General features: G+C 31.6%; 1 protein-coding gene across 2 annotated transcripts in view; it reads left to right on the top strand.

The window, feature by feature from the left end:
- The window catches only part of LOC126754776 (sialin), a 441,635-nt gene that overhangs the window by 408,231 nt on the left and 19,780 nt on the right, over positions 1-13,624 (top strand). Inside the window, exons 1-2 of one of the 2 annotated variants that reach the window (XM_050466888.1) lie at positions 2,713-2,987; positions 9,342-9,394. In XM_050466888.1, the coding sequence (XP_050322845.1) occupies positions 9,355-9,394 (40 nt within the window). In that variant the 5' untranslated portion in view covers positions 2,713-2,987; positions 9,342-9,354. Of the gene's footprint in view, positions 1-2,712; positions 2,988-9,341; positions 9,395-13,624 lie in introns of those variants that run through there. The other variant, XM_050466889.1, reaches the window with a different exon arrangement.

The following is a 13,624-nucleotide window of genomic DNA, read 5'->3' as shown; positions in this document are numbered from 1 at the left end:
AGCAGTTTATTATATATATGCCAGTTGTTTGTTCATTTGACCATTTTTCAAGGTCTAAAGATGCCATGCCAGCTTCTATTAGATTATACCAGTTGTTTGTTCCTTTCACTACTGTTCAAGGTCTAACGATACCATGACAACTCATATTTGATCATGCTATTTATTGCATTTATACCAGTTGTTTTCTCGATTCACTCTTCTCCAAACTACGACTAATCGAAGATCATTTCCATTTCATTTATTGCATTTATACCAGTTTTTGTTCGATTCACTACATTTCTAACGATTTTAAGACTGCTTAAGTTATTCAAGTAGTGTGTTGGATTTATTGTTTTCTAAGTTCTGGCTTTTTTGAAAATAGCTGTTAATTGTTATACCTTCTTCAAATTAGATAAAGAACGGATGTAAATCGGTCTGGAGGTGAACGAGGACATTATAAAGTAATAGGTAAACAGACAATCCCTTCATTATAGTCCGTAAATATATATTTAAGTGTATGCCAACTGATAATCTTATCAATACGAATATTTGAGAGCCACTTTAATTTAAGCGGTTAATTTTTAAGCACCTCTCTGCTTCTTATCACCCATTTGGTTGAGTTTTATCGACCGCATGGACCACTTCAAATTGGCTTCTGCCATTATTGCATTTACACTCATATAAATTCATGAGATTTTAAGAAATAACCCAGTTTATATAGAATTACGACTTTTTCTTGCAATCAATTTTCCAAGTCGCATTTTCTGGGAATATTTACTTAGAGAAAAAAGTTTGTTTTCCAAGTGTCAATTAAAAATGACAACTGAAGTAATATTCAAAATGAAAATTAATATAAATGTGTATATATATGTATGTATGTATACAGTAGTATATAATTTTATTGTTTGTGCCTGTGTGTGGTTTCGTAGTAAAATGGCTGAACTCTGGAACTGATGGGTGTCTATAAAAACGTTATCAGATTGAATTCAACTCTTGTACTTATTTACACATTACTTTATGTTTGTATGTGTGCGTGCACGCGCGTTTAAAATGCACTTTTACATGTTGCTATGTGCCATATACATATATGTATATTATATATTTATGCGTGTAACGCTATCACTCATGTGGGTGCTGATAGGTGAATCACTTTCGAAAAAATAAATTTTATAGCTTCTGGGAAATGTTTTTCTGATGCTCAGTTCGGCATCGTCGGAGGTTTTCATCAAATTGAAGCACTTGTCCTTAATCTTAAGTGCTGGCGCCTGTACCAGTATGTTGTCACGAAAGGATTAACGGTTATCTTTCAAATATTTCTCATATCTGCAAGGCATAAAACCAAAAGAATCGTTTAATAAATTCTACATCGTCTTAGGATGTTCAAAGAGGACTTATTTTTTGAAAATTTTTTCGTTTTGAAAATTTGTCTCATAAGTTAACGATTGTTCATTCTCTCAGATAGCAGAGTGTCGATACTAGCCTTGAACTCATTAACAGTGCGTTCAGGGTTGGTCGAGGAGTGCCTAACCTCACTACCGAGTGTCTTTGTAATAAGACTGGTATAGGTGCCAGGCCATAGCGGAATCGCCGGAAATTGCAAAGCTGATGAGTTAGCAAGGAAAGTCACTTTAGAACCCCTATGGAATGGTAGAGGGTCGGTGCTCCCCTATCTTCTAGCTTGGCCTGCGTTGGGCCCCCATCGGTACACACGCTGTCGCAAAAGCCTTTTGGCCCAAGATCGATAGCAAAAGATCTAGTGATCTCTTTGCTTTCACAAACTACTATATATAGCAGTCCAAGTGCGATCTTTGATCATTTCCAATAATCCATACCAAATTTCATAAACATATCCTGTAAAATAAAAAAGCTTTTCATATACGGACTTGAGCCCGATCGTTCAGCTTGTCAGCTACATATTGCTATAGTGATCCGATAACGGCGGTTGAGATAAATGAGTAGCTTCTTGGGAAGAAAAGGACGTGAGCAAAATTTCAGGTTGATATCTCAAAAAGTAAGGAACTAGTTCGTGTATATATGGACAGACAGACGGACAGGGGTAAATCGACTTGGCTCGTCACCCTAATCAGTTTATACTTTAAAGGGTCTCCGATGTTTTTCAGGGTGTTACTTTGTAACAAAAATTGAATATACCCTGATCAAGGTATATAAACCAACATACACACTTCTAAAGTTAAAATTTTCATGCAGAAAATATAGCGAAAATATAAAGCTCAGTTCCACATTTTTAAATAATTAAATGCAATTTACATGAATTTATTCCAACCGCTCTCCTACATGCATACAAACATATTTAGGGAACTAGTATAAGGATAGTCAGCTTTAATGAAGCTGCATAGAAACAATAGAGTTCTTCTACCACAAATGCACATCTCACAATTTCCATAAACATACATACATATATGCGCATTAATATGCATGTGAACGCACAGCTATGCAAACATACAAACAAACCTGTGAGCGATATACACCAATACAAGTACACGCCAGAAGGCAGAGTGAATAAAAATCGGGTTGTTGAAACAATCAACCCACGAGGTACGAATATCGTGACGAAAATCCATATATAAATATACCTAAACATACACACTAGCGCGTCACAAATATATATTTTTCATAAGTATATACGCGAGTTTGCCTGCACTCTTGCCATGTGCCTCATCTACTCGCCAACTGAGAGCGAGCCAATTTAAAGGCGCGTCAACGCTGAGATATTTTCAGTTGAATTTGTGCAGTGGTGCCGACAGTTGGTTGATTTCGGAACCTTTTCAGTTCGAGAACGTACAATAACACACACCTTAGTTCCTTAGTTGAGCAACAACTATAATAAATGTGATTTTTGGCGCGGCACCTAAAGCACCAGTGCATTATTGACATATGTAATTGTTTCGCGGAAAAGAAATTCGGTGAAATAAAACTAGAACTAAAGTTTTAAAATAAAATAACTTATTATATATAATAAATAAACTTTCGAAAGTTAACAGTGAAAAGGTAATTTTGTTGTTTTTGTACATTGTAAATCGGCAGTTGAGCGTTGATATTTGAAAATAGACTGTTCTGAGGGGTGACACATTAGAAGCAGATGCTGCGTTGTAATACTGAAAATACAAAAGAATAAAAAAAAATGTCGGCTAGATCTAAAATGTGTAGTGTGGCAACCGGCCGAAAACGTTTAACAAAATGAAATAAATTTTGGCAGGGCTGCTTGTATATTGTGTAAATGAAAGCGATGTCAAAGAAAGTAATTTACGAAATTCTCACACCATAAAGTGGCGCTGTTGACTACATACAATAATATATAGAAAATATGTATATTTATAAATATTTTGAATATAAATAGAATATGAAATGAAATGAATTTTTTGTGCAGCTATAAAGCAAGTAATTTAAATATGTAATTTAGAAAATAATAATTTGGATACTTTGAAGAAAAGTTAACAGATTGCATTATTAACAGAAATATAAATAAAACTGAAATGAAATTTTTTGTGCAGCTATAAAGAAAATAATTTAAATATTTAACAAAAAGTGAAATAATATTAACGAGAATAAAATTTAATGCATGGAAATAATTTAATATTAAAAATTGTAAATTTATTTTCCTAAAATGTTTTCAAATTCAAATAATACACAATAATCATTAGTTTTTTAAACTATGAAAAGTGCCAAAATTTGTTTAGTAATGCATAAAAATTATTTTCAATAAAAATTCAAAATTATTTTTGAAAATTATTTAATGTAAATAAATTTATTTAACGTAAATTTAAATAGTTTATTGTTTAAAACTATAAAAAAGTGGCAAAATATGTTTAATAATGCATACAAATTCTTTTCAAACATAAATATTTTTTAATGCTTAATTACAAAGCGTTCTCAAAATAAATTGAGATACTTATTTAATAACCATTTTGTAGAAAGTTGATATAATGGTGTAAAAAATGTTATTTATTTTGATTAATCGACAATTATTTTTTAATAAATCGACGTTGTTTTCCTAGCACTGTTTGAAAATATTGTAAATATACCACCTATACATATATTTTTTTCTGTGTTGTGTGTGAAACTTTTGATTTAAAATTTGCTTTCTATTAATCGAAGCTTTCTTTCCAAAGAGAAATTATATTTTTTGGATCACTGTTTGAAAAATATTATAAATATAATTTTTTCCAATGGTGTTTAAATATTTTGAAATCATTTTTGAAATCAATATTATAAATATAATTTTTTCCAATGGTGTTTAAATATTTTGAAATCATTTTTTTTTCGATTCATCGACACTTTTACCAGACTTGTAAGTTGTTTGATGCAATGGAGGTAATAACACAAAAAAAAAATTTATAAGAATTTTTTCTCTTAAAAATTCAAATTCATTTTTGGATAAAAATATGCTTAATGGTGAAAAAATTTCGTTTTCGTAAACAACAAATCATAATTTTAAAAATACAAATTTTCCTCTTATAAATTAGTTTTGCATAAAAATATAACGTGAAAAAAATCGTACTTTTCAAAAATATTAAAATAATTTTTCTAATTATTAATACACTTAAAAAAATTAATGGTTGAGAAAATTATTTTTTTTTACTAAAAAAGTTGAACTTAAACGAAATGTAAAAATCTAATAATTATAAATAAAATCAGAAGAATATATATATATATATGTATATGTATATACATATATATGTATATTGGTGAAGAGAAAAATTTATTTTTCGTTAACAAAAAATCGTAATTAAAAGATTATTAAATTAAGTTTAAAAAACATCGTACCTTTCAAAAATTTAAAAATAATTTTTCTACTTAAAAATTTTTTCCAATAAAAATTTTTCCAATAAAAAAAATGTCCTTACTTAAAAAATTTCTTTTCCCACTTAATAAATTATTTTTTAAATTTATTAAAATTAAATGGTTAGCAAAATATATTTTTTTGACTATAATTGATCTTAAACAAAATTAAAAAAAAATCCACATAAAAATTAATTTCGACTATTAAAAAAAATATTTATTAAAAAATGTATAATAAATTATTTTGAATAATATAAAAGAAGTGAAACATTTAAAAATTTTTTTTTGGCTTTTTATTTACTTTTACCTTTGAGCGTAAAAAAATGTAGTTTTTTTTTAAGAATTTATGTCCACACAAAAAACTCCGATAATTTTATACAATTTAATAGTGTCAATTAAATTCGCAGCATATAAAAGTGTTAATGTACAGTTTTGACTAATTAACAAATTTAATTAGAGGAAATACGAGACGGTTTCTTGAACGACAAGAGTAAAGCACAATATTTTGGGAAATGAGTATCAGAAGTACATACATATATATAAATACACACATATCTAGTGAAAATAAACCCATCCTTACATAGATGTACATAATGTAAATGGCTAGATGTACATAGAAGCCAACGGCTGTCACATTTTCGATGTTTTCGAAAAAGCACGAGCTGACGTTTCCACATTAATGTATAGGTACATTATACATATGTATGTACATATATACTATACATACAAATGGCACATTCAGTGTTGTTGTACGATTAATTTATTGCTGTACACTATGTATGGTACGTACGCACACTAATATGTGACACAACTTAATTACGCTTAAATATGAGTTACTGTCGCTTAGGTACACTCATGTGAAAAGTCAAATACCCCATAGATAATTAAGTAGTTTTTTTTTATCTGTGTAACTAAATAAGTAGTAATGCCTACATACGTCATAATTGCAGACCGTCGCATAGCATGTGCTTTTTTTAATCTTTGAATGTAAATATGTTATATGCATACATATGTACATAAGCCGGCCAAGCAGTGGCGGTCGTTGGCTTTGCTTAAAGAGACGCACTAAGTGGTTTATAGTTGTTGCTGTGATATATCAAAAATATTCATTATTTTATATGCACATTGCATACCCTTCCTTCATTTAATTAAATTTATTTGTTTCAAAAAAGTCAAAAATGCTTCCACTCTCACCCCTCTGAAACAAAATATAAGCACAGCAAAATCTCTCTTTGGCATTAAGTAATATTGTATCAGCCCCAATCTGGGTACGCCCATGTGAAAAGTCAATGGCGCTTGTATTTACACACTTGTGTGTGCGTCGTCATGCAACAATTGGTTTTGATGCCTATGCTGAGTCAGTGGGCTTGTCAAGCATATGTTAGATAGTGAATTTGATGTATCCATGCAGGTTGGAGGACATATGTGCATACATATGTAAGTAAATAAGCACAAATAGACACAACTTCTAATTATATTACATAGAAAAGTATTTCCAAATCTTTTGTCTATATATAGACTCAGTTTTATTATTATACATATCTACAAGCAATATGTACCCAAAATATAGCCGGTATAATGGTTGCTGCAGTAGTAAAATGCAGTAAATAAAATGACTATGTGTAATAATATTGATGCTTTAATGCCACAGCAATTCAAGGGAAAGAAAAACTATAGTGAAAACTCTTATGTTGTTTCGGAAGATTTTCCAAAAAAAGACAAAATAAGTAGATATGTATATTCAGTTAATCCCATAAGCATGTCATTTGGCCACCAATATTCCTTTTTTGTCGAGATTAAAGCGATTGCGCTGGAAAAATGTGCAGAAGACATACAAAGTGCGTTCCAAAGTAAACAGGAATCTATTTAAAAAGTTTTGAATCTAGCGCCCACTGGTAGTACCATCTATATGTCGACTGATGCGTTAGAATCTGCTATCTTTATCGATTGTCCAGTGAGAATTTCATGACATTTCATTGATTGGAAGTGAAGTTATTGCGTTTTAAGTGTCAGTATGTTTGTGTTATCGGTGCGAAAATGAGCTTCGAACAAAGAGCCAACATTAAATTTTGTTTTAAGATTGGTAAAACTTTTACCGAAACGTTTCAATTGATGAAGCAAGTTTATGGCGATGGTTGCCTATCCCGTAGAAGAGTGCACGAGTGGTTTCAACGTTTTCAAAGTGAAGGACATATGTAAATGACGATCAACATGTGGGCCAAACAAAATCCGTGATCACCGGAAATTCCATCGAAACTGTGCGTGAATTCATCAAAAATCAGCCGAAATCATCATTGAAATTCATGGAAATGGTATTGAATATCTCCAAAACATCGATTTATCGCATTTTGACCGAACATTTGGGCTTACGAAAGGTGTGAGCACGGTTTGTTCCGCACAAATTGACTAATGACCAAAAATTGCGCAGAATCCAACATTCGAAGGACGATTATTTGACCAAAAATCACAATTTAACCATTAAGCACTCCCCGTATTCACCTGATATGGCACCGTGCGACTTCTTCCTTTTCGGCAAAATGCATTTGTCTATGAAAGGAAAGCGTTGTGCAAACGTAGAGGCCATTCAAAAGGCTTGCACCGGCATACCGGCCAACGAGCTAAAATACTCGTTCGACAAGCTTTTGGACCGTATTGAAGCAGAAGGAGACTATTTTGAATAAAATAAATTGATTTTGCCGAAAAAACCATTTGTTATGTTTTTTTAAAGGTCCTGTTTACTTAGGAACGCACCTTGTTGTCGTGGAAGACCGAATTTCTCTTAGAATACTAAATATTAAAACATTTGCCATAGAGTAACACCAAAATATTGTTAATTTCATCAACTTTGCTGTGCTTAATTTGAAATCCAACGATGAACCAGAATTAATGTTACACGGGCAATAAAATAAGTAACTCGAGAGAATGAATTTATTCTCTAGTTTTCTGTGTGTAATCAATATTTTATTACATAAAACAATTTATTTGTTTTATTTATATTTTCCAACGCATAAATCACTTGGCTTTGTTTTATATATGCACATCATTAAGTATGTACATTTATATGCATAAGTTTATAGTAATTTACCGGCAACCTGATGATGCCATATATCAGGCATGCTGGTGAGCAATATTATTAATTGTTCGGTGTAATAAGTTATTACAGCGTCTAAATAAACAAATAAGTATTTATAAATCGGAAAACAATGTTAGTTAGGAAATGCAATTTATTATTCAAAAAAAAAAAAATACATGCGCCTTTTTTTATTAACTTTTCTTCACAAAAAGAAAATAAATTCATTTTTTTTCTTAACTTATCTCCAACATCACTATTCTTTTAAATTTGTTATCTTTCAAATTTTGGTGTGATCCTAGGAGATCGATTCGTTAAGCTCACAAAAAGCTCACATAGCCGTATGTTTGTCAGTATGTATTACTCAAAAAGAAAACATAAAGCAATATGGCTGCTCATGTCAACATATGTTCGAACATGTGCCAAGCCAAGAAAGAATCAAAAATCGAAAGCATTATAATGTATTTATATGTATGTATGTCACAAAGTCACACTTTTGAATAAATTAATTTTTTTGCCAAATTCATTACAATCACTTTAAGAATTGTAATTGAAATGAACGCGGAGTGCTTTTTAAAGTTCTGCTCTAGCAAAACTGAATTCGCTTGTTACTGCTCCACTTTTCTGCTATTTTGCATGCATTTGCATTGCATATATGTATGTAAATACGCATATACATAAGTATATATGTTTATATGTGCCATTTGTATGTATGCACGTTTGTATAGCTTTAGTGAGTTTACTACCTTGAAATCGCTCTTTAATTTCTATTGGCGGAACGTGGCCTTTTGCAGCTTTGTTGTTGTCACTTGGCTGCTACAAACATTTTATGCTCGTTAGAACGCTGGAAACGTGCTTTAGCAGTTTTTTGTAGCTATTAAAATGATGGTGTTGTATTTGATATAATAAATCAAATTTGAATTTAATCGCATTTAATAATTAAAAATTGCCTAAAAAGCTATAAATTACATGCAATAATTTGTTAATGATGAATTTGTAGGGAACTTTTTATAGAAAATGTTTTTTGCTTGCTTAATTAAGTTAATTTTTTTTTGGGTAACTTTTTTTACCTTTTTAAAATTACCTTAATTTATCCAAAAAATATTTTCTACAAAAAATTGCCTAAAAATAATCATTTTTATGGGTATATCTATATGCGTGCTTATATAAAGGTTGCCACATTATCAAAACAAGTTGGAAATTGGATTTTCATACACAAATATACAAATTTTAGAAATTAAAATAAACCTTAAGTGTCTTAAATCCCTAATTATCATTCCAAATTAGCAGTTTTGATTTTTCTATGAGTGCCTTAGCTAAGTCAAGACTTCAACCAAAATAAAAAGTAGTACAGTTTCATTAAATCTCAATCTATTCAGAAAGTTTTATACCAACAGTGGCTAAAAATGCTAGAGTTAGGCAATTAAAAACAAACCAAACGCATTTAAAATATATAATTCAGACAAGTAATGATGTAATTTCTTCTATTTTCAGACAATATCAAAATGTCGAATACAGAAAAAGGTGGAATTAATAGATGCAGAGGTATGTATCATTTTGTTTTAAGAGTTACACCTAATTGAATACTCGTAAAAATAACTACTGAACATCCGTGGGTGAATGCAAAAAAAAATTAGAATATATTTTTGTACACGTATGAAAACCAAATCAATCAGACAAGATAGCGTCTTTGAAAAAAGTTGAATTTTTCCATAATTTTGGTCGATTTTGTGCTGCCAAAATTCAATTTTCGATTAGAACAAAAAATTTTAATGGAGAGCTTTAGGTATATATTGTGACAAAAAAGTACCCAGAAATTAAAATACAACGCAAAATATTAAATATCATATTATACTTACGATTTGTCCAGTTCTCGAAACACTTTTCATAAGCACTTATGATGGGATGGCCTTCAGCGCATTTTTTTCCATCTCTTCGATGGACTGAAAACGGATTCCATGGAGCGGCAATTTCATTTCGGCGTGCAAGAAAAAACCACACGGAGCCAAATCTGGTGAATACGATTCTTGATCGATGATATTCATAGCATTTTTGGCTTTAAATTCGGTCGCAATCGTACTCTTTTTGAAAAAGAATCAGCTTCAGCGGGACGAGTCGAGCAAGAACGCATTTCATACCCAAAATATCCAACGCACTCTCTCTTGCCAACCCTCTAACATTTGCCTCACGATTTTCAAGGACCATATCTTTCACTTTTTATAAATATTTTTATCAGTAGAAGAGGTCGAAGTTCGTCCAGAACGAAACATGTCTTCAACGATCTCTCAACCGTCTTTAAAGATACTCTTTTGTCACATACATGTACATACCTTTCTGTTTCATTGTCTTCATATTGGAAAAGTAGTAATTTCCTAGACTCTTACTTCCTATGTTTTCTGCTTTATTGAAAGATTTATTATCTCTAAACGGAATAAGCGCATAAATCATAAAATTTAGAACCACAAAGCTATTGGATTTTATCTTATGTACACAAAGATAACGTATTAATAACACTTAACTACCATTGCATTGAAATTTGCCGGCGATTAGTTGCACTTACTTATGTACTTACAAGAGTTTAGATAAAATGTGCCGACACTTACATGGAAAGATAAGGCTTGTAGCTGTTTAATAAAATTTATTTTACAAGCAATATTACAATACAACATTTTTCCGTCATTCTAAGTCACTGTGGTGAGATTTTGACTCGCGTCCTTTTCGTTGCCAAGCACGAATGCAATAACTTCGTAACTATTTTCCATGTAAACAGTAAACAAATGGACAAAGTCACATGAACACAGAGTGCAAACTGACACTTGTGGAGCCGCTGTATATAATATATTTACAACGACTTACTAATTACATTGTTTGCTAAATCTATTTATGTACATATGGCTACATGTGTTGTATATGTATACATATGTATGTAAATAAATACTAAAAGTTTATGTACAGAGAAAGTTTTATAACTCTGACATTGAATTCGCTTTAAGTTTATTAAACGCATAAAAACTGTTAACTGTAACTATATGGAATGCCTGCATTTACTTTCATATACATACATATGTATTTGTGTAGTTAAAACAAAGTTAATAGTAGCGAGCTAGTGAGTCATTATCCTCCAGCTACAGTAGGTATGTCTGTAAAAGTAAACTTTGTCGTGGCCAGGACGCGCCCCAACTGACGGAATATACATAATGTACATAATAAATATGCAACAGATACATACAGATATACATAAATACAAAACTATATATTCATACATAAATATGCTTGTAGCTCGTATGGGCACATAGTTGATTTGTAGCTTGTTTTCAAAGTCGTTCGAGTTAATTTATGTATGAAAAAGCGTTTCATATTCATTGCCACTAAATACCTAATAATATATATATGTATATATTGTATGTAAACAGATTTGTGTTAACATAACTACATACATACATATTCATTGTGTGCGAAAATGTGTACTTGAAAATGTTACTGCTATCTGAATAGCTGCTATAATAGACACACATATGACGAATCAATTTTCCTAATTGGGGCAAAGCAATAAATTATGATATTCTATATGATTAGAAGCTGAACTAGTGTCTATATATGTGTGGGTGTTGTTGTTTACGCACAGCGAGAATTTGCATGCCAAATGCGGAGAAGGCTTGTCAACACAATTTGCAATATTTTTGAGCAATTCGATTGTAGAAGAGTGTGTTAAGGGTTTGTTCACCACAGGAAGAGACGAGGTAAATGACAAAGTTGATAGATTTGAGACATTAATGAACACTAGAGCGCTATATTTATGAAAGCAGAGGTCAATCCCTTGAAAGTGTGATGAAGAATAGATGCAGGGGTGTCAGAGAAAACGTACAGAAAGCGAATGAATGATTTTAAACAAGATTACTCAGCTAGAAGCTCAACTAATTGCCTTCGGCGCATAAAAAATGTAGGGTGGCTCAGCTTGACTGCTTTAAAATAACAGTTACAACTTTCGGATGAACAAACTTTCCAATGTTGCCAGATAATTATAACGCCGCGATAACGCGCGGGCAACTCCGCCCTCTCCGTTTTATATTAAATAAAGAAAAAACCTTAACTTCGGCTGTACCGAACCTACCATAAGTACCTATACTTCACAAACAAAAATATTTCGTTCCACGAACTTGTGATTGTGATCGATCAGTTTGTATGAAAACTATATGCTATAAAGTTCGGATCCGAATAATACGTTTGGAGATTATACCATTACCTTAGACAATAATCCGATGACAAACTTAATCTCAAAACTTACCAATCCCAACAAGATTAGATCTCCGAAAGGACCCTTGGCCAGATAAAAATCGGCTCGATTCCGGTAATGTAGAAACGGCTGTTGTGGTAGAAACGGCTGTTGTGAGATTTGGCCTATCTATCTATCTATCTATGTCACGAGTTCCATGACTCTAACCACCTCTTTGCTGGCCCAGCTAACCCTACACATCTGACACTCCTCACCCTATGGTCCGACCCCGTCGAAACAGCACCTTTCTTGGCCCTACCGTTAGATGATCTCGATGACAACTTATCTAAACCTTACCACCCTAACGGAAAGTAGATAACCCTTACAACAACAACAACAATAATTCGATGTAAATTTCGTGAGGATATCTCGTCAAATAAAAAAGTTTTCAATACAAGGGCCCCAGTTTAATTGATCAATTTGTATGACAGTTATACCTTGTAGTGGTCCGATAACAGCGGTTCCGACAAATGAGCAGCTTCTTGAGGAAACAAGGACGTGTGTAAAATTTCAGATCAATATCTCAAAAATTGAGTGATAAGTTCGTGTATACACTGATAGACGAGTGTGGCTAACTGAACTTAGGCCGTCTTGCTGATCATTTAAATATGAACTTTATAGGGTTTCCTTCGGGATATACCTGATAAGGGTAGAAATATGGAAAAAAATCCTGAAAAAATTAATTACGCCAAACCCCTCAATCAACGTCCCAGAGATTTTTCAAAGAGTATTTAAGCCTCTAAATACATTGTTACAATTTAATTTAATGTAAATAATAAAATTGTTTCAAAGTGGTGTTTACAATTGTCTGGAAATGTGTTAATTACAGTAAATAACTCTTTTAGTGTAGAAAATCTGTTAAATGCAGTTACCTAAGATACTAAAACCTAATTAGCGTAAATTAACGGCACTTTAATGTGTTTAAACTTGAATTAAAACGACATTTTCACGCTTAATTAACTAAAGCTCGCGACTTTTAAATATGTGTGTGTGACTCGGTGAGGCAATGCAATAAAATTGTATAAGTAAAGTAAATAAATAAATTTAAAATATAAAAAAAAAATAAATAAAATAAAAAATTAAAAAAAAAATTAAAATAAATAAATAAAAAGCCACTAAAAATAAAAACAAACACATAATAAAGCATTCAAAACTATTTATAAGCGTTCAATGGACTGCACATGTCCGATCGTATTGAGTCGAGCCTCTTTTGTGTACTACGAGCTCAATTATTCAATCGATATGAATTCTATGGCGCTCAGCGGCCTTAATGTGGCTTATTTAAAGTCCATATCAACACGTACTGTATGTATGTATCTACATATATATATATATATATATATATGTATGTGTATGTAGAGACTTCTGAAAAATGCTTCACAGGGTCATAATGTTTAAATTGGCTGACTTCGGAAATTGTTTGTCATTTATGAAACGTTCTTAATTGAGGAGTATAATAACTTGCATGTTTTCTTAGATGCAAGGAGACGGGTTCAATGCAC

Source organism: Bactrocera neohumeralis, chromosome 4, assembly GCF_024586455.1.
Source record: "Bactrocera neohumeralis isolate Rockhampton chromosome 4, APGP_CSIRO_Bneo_wtdbg2-racon-allhic-juicebox.fasta_v2, whole genome shotgun sequence".
NCBI classification, from domain to species: domain Eukaryota; kingdom Metazoa; phylum Arthropoda; class Insecta; order Diptera; family Tephritidae; genus Bactrocera; species Bactrocera neohumeralis.
Note: the sequence above shows the minus strand (reverse complement) of the source record. Positions and strands in the feature narration are given on the sequence as shown.